General features: G+C 37.2%; 1 protein-coding gene across 4 annotated transcripts in view; it reads right to left on the reverse strand.

Annotated features, from left to right (window-relative positions):
* The window catches only part of LOC131037634 (F-box protein At2g26850), a 56,303-nt gene extending 41,004 nt beyond the window's left edge, over positions 1 to 15,299 (reverse strand). Inside the window, exons 1-2 of one of the 4 annotated variants that reach the window (XM_057969824.2) lie at positions 14,847 to 15,299; positions 2,301 to 2,374 (exon numbers count right to left, since the gene is read on the reverse strand). In XM_057969824.2, coding sequence (XP_057825807.1) covers positions 2,301 to 2,374; positions 14,847 to 15,194 — 422 coding nt within the window. In that variant the 5' untranslated portion in view covers positions 15,195 to 15,299. Of the gene's footprint in view, positions 1 to 2,300; positions 2,378 to 12,200; positions 12,610 to 14,846 lie in introns of those variants that run through there. The other 3 variants (XM_057969823.2, XM_057969822.2, XM_057969821.2) reach the window with 3 other exon arrangements.
* Between the last annotated feature and the right edge of the window lie 4,666 nt (positions 15,300 to 19,965).

Genomic DNA, 19,965 nt, shown 5'->3' on the forward strand with positions numbered 1-19,965 from the left:
CTTATTTTTAAACAAGAATCTTAAATTTATATTAATAGTGTTAATAACAATTTGTGTAGTTAAAATTTAGAAGAAAAAATTGGAGACAAGTGTTCAAAAAGAAGGAAAGAAATTTGTGGAGCCATGTGGCATTTTTGGCAATATGTAGTTGCTGCTTATCTACAGACCCTTGTTTTTTCCAAGCTCGTTTTCAATTCCTAGACAGTAGCTACTCCATCAAAATAGGGAAGAACTCCAGATTATCCTTTTTCCCATAATTAAATATTTGCATGAGAAATTTGCAGAGCCATGTCGCATTTTTGGCAATATGTAGTTGCTGCTTATTTCCAGCCCCTCCTTTTTTCCAAGCTCCTTTTCAATTCCTAGACAGTAGCTACTCCATCAAAATAGGGAAGAACTCCAGATTATCCTCTTCCCATAATTAAATATTTGCATGAGAACACTTGAGCTACTCAAATTTAAGTAAAAAACACACTTAAGCAGCAGCATAAGGGCATATGGTTATTCCAAAAGTTCAAACTGTGACTCCCAAAATAACCCCAATTAGATCCCTGCAAAAGCACCACCCCCACTTAAATAACAAGCAACAATTGCCTTTTAGGTTGCTCTAGCTCCAGTCTATCAAAACCCTCACAATCGCCTGCAAAGCTTTTGTTCTCTATGCTGTTACAGCTGGGGCTTTGAAGGGAAAGAAATTTTATATCATAAACATAGTCAACTCAGCAACTTTAAAAAAAGGGTAAAATTAAAAAAAACACTTGCAATTTAACATCATTGACACTGAATAGATAACTGACAAAAACTCGAGATGTCTTCATGCAAAATTTCGTACATGTGACATCATCTCCAGCCACAACTTCAACTTACAAAAGACTGATGAACCAGGTATTTCTACTGTCTGGTGTCAACCGTTTCCACCAATTTGGAAAGGCTGGAAATTATGAATGCATACAAAGAGGAAGACACACTTTGTACAAGAAATGGGCCTGCTTTACCTGGTCAATTAATTCCTCTATTGGATGAGTCTAAATTAATGTCCCGGTTTTCACCGGAAATGGCACTTTGCAAACCCATACAACAATAGAGATAAGCATCACAAACCACAAAGAACATGTTATTTGCATTGCATCAATATGCATAAGTTTGAATTATAATTTCATGGAACACAATTGTTGTAGGATATACACAAAATGACTTTTCTTAAGATCACATTGGATATTTAACCAAATGAAATTAATAGGTATAAAGCCAAACTATGCAATTCTTGAGAGTGCAAATAATTAATACACATAGAGATGGCAAGTTTATGTACTGTATCACCTTTCTCACCAAGCAACATATAATTTTTCAGAGCCCCGTAACTTTGTAGTAGTATTGCTATTTGCTAAGGAAAAAAATAAATAAGTATTGTGGGCTACAACTACCTTATTCCTGGTACTAATTTGTTTACTTCTTAATACAATAAATTTTCAACATCAAAATAGTAAAATACAAAATAAAAATTTGAATTTTTTAATCATTTATAATTTATGAATATAATAGACTCTGTTCAGTAGAATGATTCGTATTGTTTAATGCATTATCTGTGTGCCAAAAATAATATTATTAATATAATCAAGTTTAGATCAGGGATTTAGATTTTTTTTTAAATATTTCAATATTATATCATTAACAAAAGTTAAGATTGCCAATAACAGAGATGAACTATTTGTCAGTCTGAAGTTAGACTTGACAAGTAGGAACCTATCCTCACCATCATAAGCCACTTCACTGAACCCAATTTCAATTAGTAAGAAAATTAATAATATTTAATATAAGGAATCTAGACCTGTCTGGAGCTTCAAATTGAAAAGACTAATTTCTTGAATGGATAGACACTTTGACTTTGACTAAAATTGGATTAGAATTAGATCAGAGACAAATGAAAGGAAAAAAACTGATATTCTTGAAACACCATATCAATATCATAAATTGGATCAAAAGACAGTCAGGAGGAATTTGGAGCATTTGAGGTACAGATATGGGGCGCAGGCAGATATGCCATTCTAAATTGTGCTTGGGAGTACATGCATAATGGTAAATCTACACACACATATATATATACACAACCCCACACACATAATCGTGTGCATATGTGTGTGTGTGTGCATTCAACAGACAATGGGGATACATAAACAGGGATGGGATCTGTCACTGTATCTGAGTTTCCTGTTGATATTGGAACAGAAGAAACATTACCTAGAATAAAATCGAGACAATTTTAAAGCCACATATAAGAGCAAGAAGCTTGCATCTTTTACCTGGCACGGAAGGTGTCAGAATTCCGGTCATATTCCAGAATTGCATCGTAGCATGCCTCAAAACCAGCATGGCCCTGCTGGAAAACAAGAAAAAGTCATTAGTGCAAAGCAAGGTCACCTTTAAAGCATCTAGAAAATCAATAATCTGAAATGAGATAATCTGAAATGAGTTATCGATTTCATAAAAAGCTAAATATATCTGTAAAATCTGAAACACAGATTACCATGGCACACATGATTGTAAATCTGAAATGCATTTGATCAACAAAGGTTAAGAAAACATGTAAAAAAGAATCACAAAAAGAAAAGCATACAGTAAGTAATAGATATGAATGACTTAGATAAACAGTATGAAATTAAGAAATTAAAACACTTGATAACTTTAGAAAACAGAAAAACTAATGTACAAAATCAAATTGCTGCAAGAAGTCCATCTGACTGTGATCTAGAAATCGGATGAAGCACTAATCAGGAATCATCTAGATTCAAAATCCTGTGAATGATGGTTATGGCAGAGGAATTTGCATCCATGTGGAAGGCTAGCTTCTCACTGGGGAGCAGAAGGCAATTATTACAGGGATTGCATGTTCTAAGCATATCAGATAGTATCTCTCACCAAAGCACATTTCAATATGCTTTAGACAACCTTCAGACAGAGCAAAATGGAGCCTGTGAATGGTTTGATACAAGATTAAAGCATAATGAAACAGGTCCATGAGCTATTTCTATGAAGACAAATCATGAAAAATAGAAGATAAATCTGATCTTCAGGTAAGTTGTTCATTGGTGAGTTCAATAGGTTTTCCTACAGTCCAACAAGATTCCAATCAAAGTGGGATCTGCTTGCCACACTAACATGTGCCTCAATGGGAGGAGCGGGATGGAGCGGAATGGATCGGAGCGAAAAGGAGCGGGAATCCCAAATTTCAAACTGGGAAATGGCGGAATTTCTGGGAACGGTGGATTTCCTGGAAACTGTTGTTCCCCTGGGATCGAATCTGGCACGCAGGCAAAAGGTCAGACTTCTCAAGGGTCAGAAGAGGACAAGGAAACAGCAAAACCAGGAGAAGAAAAAGATTCGATCCTCGGGGACCCACACGACAGAGGAAAATGGAAAAAATGGTCCTCGCTCTTTGGAGTGAAGCCACTGGTTAAATCTGGGCTGCCGGAAGTTACGAACATCTCAGACCCCGTCTCTGGTCTGGTTGCTATTTCCGTTCCGAACAAAGTGGTCGATATGACTGTAGCTAGCCTATCGATGACCTTAGTGGGACGATTCTCTGGCTTTAGGCCCAACATTGATGATGTTAGGAATTTCATAAGGAGAAAATGGATGGTAAAAGGACAAGTGGAAGTGGCGGCGCTGCCTAGAGGGTTTTTTACCTTCGCCTTCAACTCTGAAGAAGACATGAACAAAGCTCTCTGCGAAGGCCCCTGGATGTTTGGCAAGTCTTCCCTGGCTCTCCAGAAATGGGCCCCGAATCTCATCCTGGATGAATCCTTCTTCGTTTCTGCGTCAGTATGGACACGCCTCCCGGGTCTCCCGCTCGAATACTAGAACGAGGAAGTTTTCAAGGGCATTGCGAAATCCTTTGGAGAACTCTTATCGATTGACCCGATGACGGCGGCTAAATCAAGGTTAGTCTTTGCTCGCATTTGCGTAAATGTTAACCAAATGACAGATATGCCTCAATCCATAGATATCATCTCCAAACTAGGAAAATGGTCCCAAGCTATTGAATATGAATCTCTACCATTTGCCTGTTTCCACTGCAAAAAATCGGGGCATTGGGCAAAATCTTGTCTGCTCAAGAAAGGCAAGGAACCTAAGACAGATAGTATCTCTAAGAACAAAAAGATCTGGCAAACGACAAACAAAAAAGTAAATTCATCAATATCCGAGAGTAATCAAAAAAAGGATGCAACGGAACATATGAATGAAGTCAAGAGGACTGGGAGTAGCAGCAATGATAAACAGGATTGTGTTTGCTCCAACGACCTACCAGAGAGATCCAAAGAAGCAGAGCTAGGAACTGAGTTGATCAACAAAGAAAGCCCAGTAGCCCAGGAGAATGAAACTGTAAACCAGGAGAAGGATGAATCTATTCCGGACCTGAAGGACGGATCAGCTAGCCAGGAGAAGGAAGAACCATTTCCAGCCTCTTCACTCCCTAAATCAGCTGACTCAAACTTTAATGACTTTAATGAAGCCCAAGAACCTTCCGATTCTGAGCCCTTATTGCTCTTAACTAATGGAAGCCCAAAGCCTCTCCAATGTAAAACCCCTTCCCAAAGTGTGATTATGTTGGATGAAACCTTCCGGATTCCCGGGTCGAGAGAAGGAAAATTGAACAAGGAGGATCTCAAGGAAGGAATCTCAACTAGAAGCAAGATTAAGAAAAAGGCAGATGTTGGAAGCCAAAATAAAAAGCAGGGAAGGCCATCCCTAAAACATCAAAGGGAACAGGAAAGCTGGAAGAACCGTGCTGATGGAACACAGTGTTCCATCGAGTCAGCCCTATCCCCAGTTAAAATATGAAGATTATATCCTGGAATATCAGAGGGCTAAACGCCCCCCATAAGCAGGATGTGTTACGAAACGTCATCAGAGATCATAAACCAGATGTGGTCCTTGTTCAGGAAACCAAGATGTCTAAAGAAAAAGTTGAAAGGATCAGAATTTTCAAAGAAAACGGAGTTATAGGAACTAACTCGGAGGGTGCCTCTGGAGGAACTGCGATCTTTTGGAACAAAAATACCATAATAGGAAAGGAAATCATTTCTGCCTTTAATAGGAACTCAATTTTGCTCGAGCATACTAAGGACAACTTTGTTTGGGTGTTATCTAATGTCTACGCTCCTAACTCTAAATCCGGGAGAGCTAAATTCTGGAAAAGCCTTGCGGCTGACAGACTCCAGTTTGCTGATCAAAGCTGGATTATCATGGGAGACTTCAATACCCTGCTCAGAGACGAAGATAAGATGGGAAGAATCCCCTTACATCTCGATGGAAAACAAGACCTTATGGATTTCATTAATGACCAAGCTCTCATTGATGTTGATCTCCAGGGCATCAATTACACCTAGACCAATAGAAGAACCGGAGCTGATTTGATTCAAGTCAGGCTTGACAGATCCTTAATTTCTCCTGACTGGCTTTCTAAGTATAGCTGTTCCCTTGGTTCTGTTATCAAAATCGGTTCAAATCAGTTCCCTATCTCTTTTTCTGCCAACTCTTTTTCGGCTAAGAGAAATTTCCCTTTCAGATTTGAAAAAGCTTGGCTCTCCCACCCTTCTCTGGAAGCTTGCATTACTGAATGGTGGAACTCTGATGTGGAGGGTAAGGCTCTTTTCAGAATTGCTAAAAAGCTCAACATCATAAAAGCCAAAATTAAAATCTGGAACAAGGAGATCTTTGAGGACATATTCAAGAACAAAACTCAAGTTAAAGTCGATCTAAAGCTTGTTCAGGATAGAATCCAAGAGATGGGGTTGTCCGAAGAACTTAGGACGGCTGAAAATGATCCGTTATCTAAATACCACTCCATCATTTCTAACGAAGAGACTTTCTGGAGACAAAGATCTAGAGCTCTATTCCTGAAGGAAGGCGATAAAAACACTCCCTTCTTTCACTTAACCGCCCTTAAGCACAGGGCAGCCAATAGAATATCCAGACTTACTTGCAATAAAGGTGTCCTAACAGAGGATTGCGAAATCAGAAAGGAAGCTCTCGAACATTTTAGCACCTTGCTGGGTGAAGTGGACAACCTAGACCACAGTAAGCAAAACACTCTTTTACAAGCCATTCCTTCTATCCTTTCGGAAGCTAACAATCGCCTCTTATCCCGTATTCCTTCTAATCCTAAAATCAGAAAGGCGGTGTTTTCCTTTCAGGGTGATAAATCCCCTGGCCCAGACGGTTTTCCCATGTTTTTCTTCCAAAAATTCTGGCACATTGTGGAGGCGGACATATGCAATGGTGTTAAGGAATTCTTTGGCTCCAGAAGACTTCTTAAGGAACTGAATGCCACTTTCATTGTTCTTATCCCGAAGATACCCGGAGCTGATTCTCTCAACAAGTTTAGACCTATCAGCTTATGCAACTCTGTCTACAAGACCCTTTCCAAGGTTTTGACTTCCAGGTTGCTTGATGTGCTCCCAAGGATTATCTCTATCCAACAGAATGGCTTTGTCCCCGGAAGACAGATTTTGGACTCCATTATCTCTGTTCACGAAAATATCCACTCCCTGAAAGTGGCGAGTAAACAGGGATTCTTCCTTAAGTTAGACATGGCAAAAGCTTTTGATAGAATAAACTGGCAGTTTCTCCTCAGGATTATGGAATCGTTTGATTTTGGTGACAAAGTTATCCAGCTCTGTTCTCAACTCATGGGAACTTCCTCCTCTGCTGTTATTGTCAAAGGTTCCCCGTCTAATTTCTTCAAAAGCTCCAGAGGTCTCAGACAGGGAGACCCCATCTCCCCCATCCTGTTTACTATTCTTGCCGAATGCCTGGGCAGATTCATCCTTAAAAATGTGGAAGAAGGCAATCTTAAGGGTTTGAAACCCTCTTCTTCCAACGTTGTTTGCTCTCATGAACAATTTGTTGATGACTCTATTACCATGGGGGAAGCCACCATCTTGGAAGCCAAAAACATGAAAATAATTCTGAATACCTATGAATCGGCCTCTGGTCAAAAAATCAATTGGGATAAAAGCTCTTTGTTTTTCATTAACACCCCGGCCCAAAGGCAAATTAGGATTGGCAGGATTCTTGGTTATAACATTTCTGAGTTTCCTTCTACCTATTTGGGGCTTCCTCTCTGTCTCAAGCCTGAGGATTCCTTCTGGAATAAGTTAATTGACAGACTCAACCTGAAACTTGCTGGCTGGAAAGGGGTTGTTCTCAGTCAAGCTAGTAAAGTCACTCTGCTCAAAGCCACTCTCCAAAATCTTCCTGTGTATGCTCTTAGCTTGTTCAAAATCCCCTCTAAGTTTGTAGAAGCTATTGAAAGAATCCAAAAAAAGTTCCTTTGGTCGAGAGTGGAAGCTAAAAACAGAATCCCCCTTATAGCCTGGAATGACATTTGTACCCCTAAGGCCTTAGGTGGGCTAGGCTTAAGGAGTATTAGCTCCATGAATAAAGCTTTATTAGCCAAACAAATCTAGAGACTCAAAGGGGAGGAAAGAGAATGGAACTCTATTTGGAAAAACAAATACCTCTATATGCAACCTTCTAAGGAAGAATTCTTTGACAATTCTTTCTCTATTGATAGATCTGCCATTTGGAATGCAGTGCAATCTGCTAAAGGCTGGGCAACTGCTGGCAGAACCTGGAACCTTGGGGATGGGAGGAAAATTAGATTTTGGGAAGATAGATGGATCCTGGATAAACCTCTGGAGGATATCCTTATAATCAAATATTGGAAAGACAGCTTCAAATGCAGGTATGGTGAAATGGTTAGAGATTACTCGAATAACAGGGACTGGATTGACTTTAGCCAGCAGAGCCCGGATCTCAAGTTCCTTCAGATTGCTCTTTCTACTAAAATCCCTAGAGACAACAAAGATCACATTCTAATATGGGGGAAAACTATGGATGGGAAATACTCTGTTTCCTCTGCTGTAGCTATTCATAATGTCCCGGAGGAAGCCACCCCAATCTGGGCTAAAGTCTGGAATAAGAATTTAGTTCCCAAAATCAACATCTTCTTTTGGATTTTCATCCAAAATAAATTATTAACCTTGGATAATCTTCATAAAAGAGGCATCATTTTTCCTAACATGTGTTCTCTTTGTTGCAGGGAAGAAGAGACAGCTTGCCATATTCTCAATCAATGCTCTTTAGCCATAACATATGGAAAATCGTCCTGACCAGGTGGAACCTGAGCTGGTTCTTCCCGAATTCTCTCAGTAACACTTGGCTTCAATGGCATTGTCCTAACTCTAATCCTAAAATTGTGGAGATTTGGAGACTTACTCTACCAATTGTCATCTGGAATATCTGGAAAGAGCGAAACAACAAGATTTTCAGAGATAAAAGGGCTACTCCTGAAGTGGTTGCTGACAAAATCTATAGGAGTATTTTTGAATGCCTATATGGCACTGATCAGGGAATTGCTACTAAAGAGGATTTCAAAGACAGATGGAACCTTTCCACCACCACTATTAGTAAGGAGAAAGGCAGAGAAGGTCTTGTCTAGTGTTTCCCCCCACAGGGATGGATTAAGGCCAACTTCGATGGGGCTTCTAAAGGAAATCCGGGTAAAGCTGGATATGGGGGCATAATCAGGAATTTTGCTGGAAGTTGCCTTAAGGCGGTGGCTGGTCCTCTGGGAAATCAAACTAGCCATTTTGCTGAAGCCTCCGCTGCCCTGCATACTTTAATTATAGCCAAAAATCTCAATTATGATAAAATTTGGCTTGAGGGGGATTCTCTTAACATTATTAAGTGCTTAAAGGGGGAATCGAAGCCTTCTTGGTCCATTGAAAATATCATCATGAAAGCTAGAAAGATTATCGCCAGTTTCAAAGAAATTATTATACGACATGCCTATAGAGAGCAAAACAATGTTGCTGACTGTTTAGCGAATGCAGGGGTTAATTCTGACGTTCAAATGATTTGGCACGAGGATGATCTCAATTTAAACATTAAAGAGATCCTCAGAAAGGACCGTTATACGGGGAGAGAAGGACAAGTAAATCATGACAAGTAAAAAGCACCACTCGCGCCTCGCTGGAAAGGCCATCATTGCCTGGCACCGCGGCAGATCTCCCACTATTTCCAAAAAATTGCCGCACGCTTTGTGGGTTACTCAGGGCGATAATTTGAGTTGCAAAGGGAAAGAAATTCTAAATTTGCAGAGAAACAGAGTCGACATCCTGCATCCGAAAATGGGAGGAGATCTAAGACGCGAAGAACCTGACAACACGTCGACCTGGAAAGAAATGCCTAAAGTCTGGGCAAAGCTGGAGAAGGGCAATCTCACCAGCTTCATGGAAAAGCTTGAGGACTACGACAAAGGTAGGGTCAACCTCGTTGTTTCCAAGATTTCTGAAAACTGGTCTAATGGCTCTTTTAAACTTTACGGAGTTAAATTTAAGTTGGATGCTGGGCTTATTTCTACTGTAACTGGTATGCCCCACTCCAGACTCAACTTCTTTCGAGACCTCAAGGTCTCCAACAATGTTGTTACCCTGTTCCCGCGTAAAGAGAAAGAGTGGGCCAAAATCGGCAAGGCTACTGGGGGCTACTATGATGCTGCAAACATCAAGAAGTTGTGGGGCTGGGTCCTGAATGCCATCATGGAGTATATTACGGTTGAAGGCCGCTACTCCAGGGCCCACACTTACCACTTCATGCTCTTGAACCATTTCAGACATGACAAAAAAGTGTCTTTGCCCTACTACCTTTTTCGATCCCTCTCCAGGTCCCTGAACAAGCACATGACGAACCCTTCCAGCCCGATTCTCCACTGCAGGCTCCTGCTGCTCATCTATGAGCATTGCAAAACCCTCGCTCTGCAAGAAAATAAGCGGATTTCCGCCTCCCCTGGTAAAAGGAGGATGGAAGAGGGAGACACTAGCAAGGAGAAGGCGTCATCCAGCAAGAAAAGGAAAAGCTCCCCCGAGCTGGAAACTGAGGACATTGTCAAGGAAAGCAGTGGTATGGAGACAGACGACTCTAACAGAGAAGACAGTTGGAAGGAAGAGGAACTGGGCGACGAGGAAGAAAGTGGAGATTTCGTGCCTGGTCAAGATAGCCCTATTCCAAGTGATCACCCTGGTAAGGACATTAGCCATCTGATGGAAGAGACAGCACCCAAGGATAATGAGGAAACCGAAATTAATTCTGAGAAGGAAACAAACAAATGCTCCGAGAAGAACCTGGCTAAAGAAGGGGATAGCAAGGCTAAGGATAGTGCTGGCGAGGGGCTTATCCTGGATAATCTCAAGAAGCTCTCAGAGGCCAGAATGAATTTCGACAGACGGACTTACGAAACCCTAAAAAACCTGGAGAAGCATGGGATAAATTCCGATAAAAAGAGGGAGGATGAAAACAGAGAGCATGCTAACTGAAAGCAGGAAATGGAGAATAAGGTAAAATCGCTAGAAGAGGGAAAAGAAGCGATGAAAAATCTGATGGGAATTATCCCAAGTATCCTCTCCGCTGTCACCAAAAACCTGGAAGACATTGCCAAGGTCTTTGACCATACTCCTAAACCGGTTGTGGACCTTGACCTGGAGGAGGAGACCATCCAGACTGGTAGTGTTGGTGATGCTACCCCAACGGGCGGAACTGCTAAGAGAACCAGGGCCAGTATCAAGAAAGTTGTGGCTGCTGCGGCCAAGGACCCTCCCAACCTCAAAGACAACATCAAAGAGCTGCAAGAAATTAGCAGCACCCTGGCTAAAGCCCTAGATAAAATCTGATCCCTGGACGACCTGCTGGCTTTTAGGGGCTTTTGTAGGCTTTTCTCGGTTTTCTGCTGGTTTTTTCCTTTTGTTCTATTTCTCTCTGTTTCTCGTGGCTTTGCTGTTTTAATCTTGTTTGTATAGGGTTTCGGGGTCCCTTCAAAACCTGCTTTTTCATTAATCAAAAACATGTGCCTCAATGGCAGGTGAATATATGAGATGAGGCCAGGTGCAAGTCCTAGGCAAGTGTGGCAATAGAAAGACCTTTATAACTGCCATCTAAGTTGATGTTAGGATCAGTACAAATAACAATTCTTTAGTGCATCTAAGCCAGTCTCATTCCTTTTCAAAATCTAGAAGAATGTATTATGTAATATATATCTTTAACAAATATGCAGTCGCATGAAATTTCCTTTTATTCCAAAGGGCCTACTGTACACCAAGACGAAACTCTAGCAAGTTGTACAGCAGCCAAGGGTCTTGTTTAAAGAACCCAAGCAGATCTAATTTACTCAATTAATGAGTCAAAGCATGCATTGAATGGGATCAAGCAGCAAGCTTTTTAAATGATGAAGAGCATCTTCATTAGACACTTCTCCCATGCTCCATTAGTTTGAATCTGCTCAGTATTTTTAGGATTTTGTTTTACTTAAAAGAGAAGTTTGTTCAACCATTCTGTTTTCGGTGGGAAATGTGAGAACTGCAAGCAACTATTTTCTATTTTTTATTTGAAGATCCCCCCTATGAGCTTGAACCAGCAGGTTCAGAATTTCTTAGAGAAGGGGGGGGATGATGAAGAACATCTTCATTAAAGGCTTCTTCCATGCTCCATTGGTTTTATTTTTTGCTCAGTAATTTTAAGATTTTGTTTTACTAAAAATAGCAGTTTGTTCAACTACTCTGTTAATGGTGGGAAACAAAGGAAAAGCATGTAATTATTTTCTATTTTTGGTTCCAAAAGTTTGTTTAGGCTTAAGACTCTGTGTTGTTGTAGGTGATAGGGGAATTGATGTCATTTGGTGGTTGGTTAGAGATAGCTTTTAGGTAAAAATGAAGATCCATGTTCGAGGCAGATGCTAAATGGAAGAAGGAAAAAGCTGTAAGTTTTTTCTAACCATGTTAATGATGTTTTATCACTGTGTTTAAGTTGTCTTACCCGACTACTCAGAAAGTAAAAAAAGGTCTTTCTGCAACTTCGTTGGACATTTTGAATGTGAATGTCCCTCTTTGTTTTTCATTCTAGTTTGAAACTGTTTATTTTGTCAGGCTAAAATGTAGAAACAGGGTATTATCTAGATTTCTAACCTACAGGTTCAGAGGAACTAATCTGGAGTGTTGAAACCGTCTGCGTCATTAAAAAACATATATTCCAAATCGGACAATTTAGAGAAATAAATGGTGAGTAAGACTAAAGTAAGTTTCACAAATCTATAAATTGAGATTTTCTGAAAACAATTACAGTATATTCAGGAACATTACTCTCACCTGGCGGAAAACCTGTCCAGGAAACCAGAACTCACCACATTCCAATTGCCAATACAAATTTACAAAGACTTCATTGGGTCTAATCACTGGCACAGCTTTAATCAACTTGCTTTCCAAAATCCATGAATCTCTCTGAAAAAGCAGGCGTCTCCAAAGATCAAATGCATTCATACCAGCAATTTTCCCCCAACGTTCTTTATACAGAGGCTCCCATATTTCATCTCTTCGGCACCTTTTTCTGAGATCTTTGGATGTTTGTGCTAATTGGCATAGATGATATGGAGAAAGCCGCCTTAGAATGCTTTCAAGCACAAACTCAGGGAGGTCAAGCAATGGGCAAGCTGAATTCGCTGAGTTATCCTTTGCACTCTTTGCCTGCTTTGATTTATTTCTCAGCAACATTTTTTCCACTAACCTGATCCAAATTTTCCACAAATGCATTCAGAATATCTTATAGAGGCACATATATAGAAAATTAAAGCCAATAAGGCCACCAATTAAAAAAAGAAACAGAGACAATCTCCCTCTTTTTCATCAACGCATATTAATAAGACAAAATACTCACAGTGCTACAAATTTTGGCAGCATCGACAAATCTAATCATGCAAACAGTCATCTCACATCTGTACTAATACAAAGTAGCCTATAAAAAATTTCACACCCTCATAAAAGCTTCATACTTAAATATCTCTGAAATTTACAGTTTTTCCTTAGCTTTCTCCCATTTCTTTTAAATTTTTAATCTATGTGCGGGTTTTGTGAAGTAAATGAACTGTTTAGACTGTTTCTTTCTTCAATTGTTGAGATATGATTTAATATTAAACAACTTGGACTAACAGGAGATCAGGCTTCCTTCATTCTTAGATTGAGGGATATCGTACCCATTGAAGGAGGGTGTAAAGTCTGTTGTACTCCAATTCCTTGCTAAAGAAGCATCATTGATAGGAGATCGTGTTGTTGAAGGGATCATAGTACTAAAGGGGGAAATATATCCCACTTCATCATGAGTGAAATTATAAGGATCAATATCAGCCTTTATTGTGTGAAGTTCATTGTTATATATGAATTTGATTGTGTGATAAAGGGTAGGAGGGATTGCTTTCATATATTATCTTAAGTTCTTTGCAATCTGAAGGGGTACGATATCCCTCAATCTAAGAATGAAGGAAGCATGATCTCCTATTAGTCCAAGTGAAGAGACCATTATTGGGGATCACATCCAATAAGTTGTTTTCTATGGTAAAACTTAGAAAAACCTGCATAGATCGTGGGGGTGGGCAAATTCCTCCCTGTTTCTCCTTATGAGATAAGATTGCATTAAAGTCTCCTCCAATGATGAAATTTCGTGCTTCTTCTTGTTGGAGTAACAGAGTCAGTTTGTCCCATAGGTCTTTCTTTTCCTGAGTGGGGATGGGGCCATAAACATTGAATACCGTAAAGGTCATGTCATAGCATGCTGCTTTCAACATTTTCCTTTAGCTCTTGAACATGTAAAGGACACAACTTCAGAAACGTGTAAACTTTAAAAGCAATTTAATGCATATTTATTGATATCATTTGGAGAGATAATTTCCAGTTAGTGCATTTTTTTGGCTTAGAATTCCTGATATATTTGATCAAACACTTCAAAAAATCCTCTTCAGACCACATCTGTTAGGTATGATTACACAAAAAAATTTACAAATAATGCCAAATTAATTGAAATTTTGACCATTCTTGGCAATTTCAAAAACTACTTGAAAGACCATCATACACTTTGGGTAGAACACCTAATATATTATTAATGGATTATTATTTTCAATCGTCAAAGCAAATAATAAAATTCCTTTGAATACTTCCGCTCTAATAAATTTTACTGAAACTTTTAGAATTTCGTGTACAAGGTTTCTAATAAATTATTGACCTTCAGTATATATTCAGCTAAAAGGTTTGACAAAGCGTAAATAAAAATAAATCACAATTTTTTTCTAAACTCATTCCAAACACGCAGATATTTTGACTAAGAATTCTATCCGACTAATTGCCATGAAGTTTCAGAAGACTTTTCTTCATTATTAGTGAGAATCCTTGCATGTGTGCTTAAAATATCGAAAAATTGTGTTCATGAAAGGGCCTAAAATATATGGCAGTCGGTTTTATTTCCAATTTCTTCCAAAGACAAAATAACCTTTCAGGCGATTAAACGTTTCTAAAGACAAAATTCGAGACATTTCAGGCAATTAACTGTCGCACGCATTGTAAAGGAAAAACAAATTATGTTTATAAAAACTAAAATCTAAAACACCAAATACTTCAAAAAAAATTCCGAACGACCTAAGAAAAAATATAGTTTTTGTTAAAAATTTAAATGGTTCAGCCTTGAACCTGCTAAATTAATCTCCGAATGTTCGGAAAGAAAGGAGTTAGCCTTTAGACAGAACCAGTAAGATTAACTCATACACACTCTCAAAAATAGATGGGAAGAATAAATTGAATCAGGAGAAGATCCTAAGATACATTTACATACACATGCAAACCTCGATGGGGAAAATTCATTGATTATCAACAGCCTAAGAAGCTTGTTGGATTGCATTACAATATCCAAGCTCATTACATTATAAAATTTCCTAGAAGGTTTCACCAAAAAAATCACAAATTTAGACTTACAAGGGCAAAAGACTGTGCAGAAGGCTCTAGATGGACTGATGCCAGAACACAACCGTCATGCCGAACATCCTTTGCCGCCTGATGAACCTCGTCCATCCATAATACATAATTGTCTTTGATATGAGCCGTCGCTAGTGTACAAACCATATCGATATCCCTGATAAAAAATTGGAGCCGGAAGACAAAATGTGTGGCAATATCTATATTCACATTGTGAAAACCCTCTCCTACCGTAAAATCATCGCCCATCATAGTGGCAAAAGTTTTTAAAATATCCCTAGCATTGAATGTGAAAATCTTACCCATCCATGAATTAGTGTTGTGGTCCGAGAAGGGCATCTCGCGCATGGCAGAATACACAACTTAACTCGAACCATCGTTAACATGGAAAAACTAGAAGGTAGAAAAAGAAGCTTGGTTGTGTCAATCTAATGACACGATTCTCGACTTGACTTACTCCTCCATCAGTACAAAGCAGTGATATGGTCACTATTCTGACTCTAAAACCTTCTAAAACCTTCAATTCATACTGTGGGTTGTTGATAATTTAAAAAATCATAGCCCTTTTTTTTTTCAAAATCAATGGTATATAATGATCAATAACTTGCGTGTTATTGACTCCGATTCTGTATTGCAGTTTTGGAGTCAGAATAGCTACAACCATTTACTAAATCCAGGTCTCGTGTGCTTTATGTCAAATCTTGTTTGTATGTTGATATGGACATACATTGCAAAGTGGATCACACTTTTGCAACTTGAAGTTCTAAAATTGGTTCACAAAAGATTTAAAGAAAGAAAATGTTTTGTCTATTTAAAGAAATTATAGTTGCAATTAGGAGAATGTTTATTGAGATCAACTAATCTAATGACAATGATAGAGTGATAAATTGCAATGTTACAGTTTAGGAACTATCCCTTCATTGATCTTTCATTTGAAAATGTATTGAGAAATTAAGAGTCATATTACTCCTAATGATTATAGATCGACACTCCCTATTGCTTACATTAATTACACTAGAGCTCGTGATAGTGCTTCTATAGATTCTATGATTGTAGATGTTATTAGTTTAATAGTGTTGTCAACAAAAAGGGATAAGAAGGGCTCTAGATATGGTCTTATGGATAGATCTATGGATGGAAGTAATTTTGATTGGAGTCATTTGGCTTTAAGCCGCTATGTTTGTTGTTTCTTTACTTCTTCCTCAACTACATGCTTTTGCATGAAATTTTTTTCAAATAACTCAACCTCCTCCCTTGCACTCAATTGTATCATTTTCTTCAACAACTTTGTGTCCTTCCAAGGACTAATCATTGCCCCAACTTCACAACAACTTACTTTAACATTTTTCTTTATCTTTCTACTTGCAAATGAACCTTATTCTCATCTTTACAAAATTCATTTTATTTTTATAAATATACGTCTTTTATTGATGTTGTAACTTCTTATTCATCTTTTCCCATTTTCTTCTCTTATTTCCACTATCTTATTGCTCTCCTCATTCTCCAGCATACCCTTCAATTAATTTTTCATAGCCATCAACATTCATACTCTTCTCTCAAGAACAAAAATTCCTAAAGCCCTTCCTAAGGAAAACCTCATACTCTTCTTCTTTCCCATCTTCAATTACACTTTCAACTCACACAATCTACAACTATCCTCTACCCCACAAAGATTTTGGAAGAAGTATCTCTCAAAACCCCCTCTACCCACTTTTTCATAATGGGGGAAATATACACCTTCTATCCAACTTTGATTTGTGTCGAAGGACGACCAACAATTTGCATACCACAAACTTAGGTCACAGTGCAAACTACCTCACATTCAATTATTTGTCTACACACTCGAGAACTCCTGATCTAATATGGTGTAATGCAAGGGTACTTGCCTGAACTCAACACACCATTGGGAATCAAAAAAATAAATACACAAGAAATTCAACAAAGGATACTCTCCCCCTTATATGCTAAATCAAATCAATTTCTCAATTTCCATGCGTAGGCTAACAAGTTGAATATCATTTTCATTTAACAAACCAATTCAAATATGTTAGTATAGAAGAGTATTTGGGTTCAAAGACCACTCATATAGTAGAAAAGGATATTAAAAAAGTCAGTCAAATCATCAAACAATAACACTCAACTTCCTTTAAAAACTTATTACTTAATAATTGCATTAACTACACAAAATAGATGCGACAACATTGTTTCAAATTTATTAACCAAAAGAAAATTAATTTTAGAGTACAATAAAACAAAGGTTTCAATACCTCATCTATAACAACATAGAATTTCATACATCACTCTTACAATCACATAAATATGGATTAGGAAAACATTCATTTAAGTATGCAACAACATTATAATGTAGGGTCATAAATCTTCAATTTTTTTCCCTGTATAACCTAATTTAATTCACCATGGGCCATAATCTACTTGCAAATATTTCTATTTAAATGCCTTCATGATTGATTGATCCTCACTTGAGTTTTTTTTGTAAATTTGATGTGTATTCTACTTGCAACTTCCTAACTTGCCTTAAAATTAGCTTTTTTCAACAAAATGGCCAAACATATAAAAAAATTGGCACATTAAAGGATGAATAAACTTCCTTTGGCATCAATCATGATTATATGGCACATCCTTCTACATTTCTAATACCCAAGTCATGAAAAACATTAAAATATATATTTATAATGCATTTCCAATACACATGTTGGTGCATAGAGGGTTTTGGAAGCTTCCAAAGAATTAAAACAACTAAACTAGCCTCAATACAAATTAAATAATATTTTTATAGGCCACTACATGTGCTTCATTACCAAAGTCAATAACTCTTGGTTGAAATGTCATAACAATAAATTATGCACAAGTTATGCTTTGAATGCTCTTACATAAACCCCATGCAAGATTCCTCATATTAATCTAAAATGTTCCACTAATTCCAATTTCATCATTTTAGTGGAAAAATAAAATAACAAAAATTAAATTATTCACCCAAATGATAACTTCAACAACAACCCTTGATTCCTTGTTTTAATTGAAAAATTTATTCATTGGGCTGCAAACACCAAATATAAACAAAACTAACAAAAACATTAAAATATTATTAGGTGATGGAAGATTTCCCCTACACCCCAAGATGCTCCTACATCATCTTTCCTTGAAGTGGGTTCCACCACTAACTTATATCTATAATTTTGACAAATAGTGCAACCTTATCAATCTACCATACTAACAATTTTGAAACATTGTGCACATAATTGATCTTGGAGATGATCAACAATTTAACTACATCAAAACTCCATTTTGTATTTCTCAACCCTTATTAAAATGGAAGATCCACTTTGTCCATTGACTAGCCAATAATGTAGTTAGAACAACTTTCTAGACTAACAATATTGTTAGCAAGTATCAAGGTGACATGTATCATAGAGTATAGTTTTCTTTGATTTATTTTTTTATCTACAAAAGGTATTGATAAAATTGGTCCCACCAATATCACCAACTTGTTGAGTTTTATCTAATAGTGTAATACATCTAAGTTATCTAACTTGCAACTTTGAAATATTGCACCAACTATTTAATCTTTTAGGTGAGATAATGATTTCCTTGCATTAAAAAAAAGTCATTGTAAAAAAATTCACAGTAGTGTCAATCCATTTTGTCAATGACTAGTGTAACAGTAAAAAGGTGTTAGACTAACAATATTTAACTATTGCATATCTCGTTGATTAATAGTGTGGGTCTGCTATTAAAAAAGAAACCTTGTGAATCCATTTTAAAATTTTACAATTTATACAAAATTTAAAATGTAACATAAAAAAAAAAATCTTGTAATGAATACTCACCCCAACCCAAAAAAGAAATAAAAATGGTTGGGTGGAGAAAATGGGAAAGAAGACAAAATATTGGTGTAAATAAATATTATCCCAAATGACAAATGGAGAGCGGAGATCTATAGTAAACAATATAATCAAATATTTATCATAAGAGAATTAAGTGTTCGTAGAGTTCCAAATAAATGTCCCATCCTTACTTATACATAAAACTCCTTATAACCAACTAAAATTCAACTCACTACAAATACATTATATCACAAAAAAAAATTAAAAAAATGGATTCACATGTAAACATTAAGACACTTTCATCCTTATTAATCTAGTAAAAGAAATCACCACACAAACAAAATCTCTTAACTTTTGACCACATTGTAGCATCAAAAATTGCACACCCCTACAACTTCATGCCACATGACACCTCTCCTTTAGTTTGATAAACAAAATACTTTAATTTTAATATGATCATATAATAATATGCTCAAATTAGCATAATTACCCAATTTTTGGCTTTTTAAGTGTGATTTTCTTAGACAAAAGCACTACACACTAACATATGTGTGGTGTGCTAGTGTCCCACAAAAATCCATGATTCAAATGACTATTGGAATATTATGTTCCCATGAATCTCATGGAGTAACATTCCATGTTGGAAAATTGTAACTTGCAAATATTTTTGGGACCTTCTATTTTAGAAAAAAGAATGGTTTTCCTTGGTAAGAAATAGGAATTCATTCATTCATTAATGCATACACTCTCCCTAATGCTCTACAACCTTTGAAGTTTTGATCACAATACAACATCCTTTTAGTTCTTGAATGTCATTTTCTTTATTGTGGGATTATTAGGTGTAATCTTATTGTAGCTTTGTAATTCTTCTGAGAATCTATTGTAACTTTGAGGTAGACTTCTCTCAGATTGCTTGCTTCTTTATCACTGTGGATTATTTCGCAAAGCTAGTACTTTGCTTATTATTGGTACCATTATACTATTGCTAATCCATTTTCTTTATCTGCCATTCCATGTGCTTAGATAAGTCTTTTATCACTTTTGTTATCACATCTTTTTATCAAAATCCAATCTAGTTGTTCGTGGAGGTGCAAATGTTAAAATAGGGGTTTGAATGAGTCAAGCCCCTAAATAGCCATCTAAACATTTTTTATCTTCTTTCTTGTGTGCAAATCACTTGAAATTCAAACAACAATAATCTAGTGATATTTAACCTTCACATCATTAATTCATTTTAATATAAATTATTTTGATATATACTTTTTCCCTTTCAT

Source organism: Cryptomeria japonica, chromosome 11 (genome assembly GCF_030272615.1).
Source record: "Cryptomeria japonica chromosome 11, Sugi_1.0, whole genome shotgun sequence".
Taxonomy (NCBI): Eukaryota; Viridiplantae; Streptophyta; class Pinopsida; order Cupressales; family Cupressaceae; genus Cryptomeria; species Cryptomeria japonica.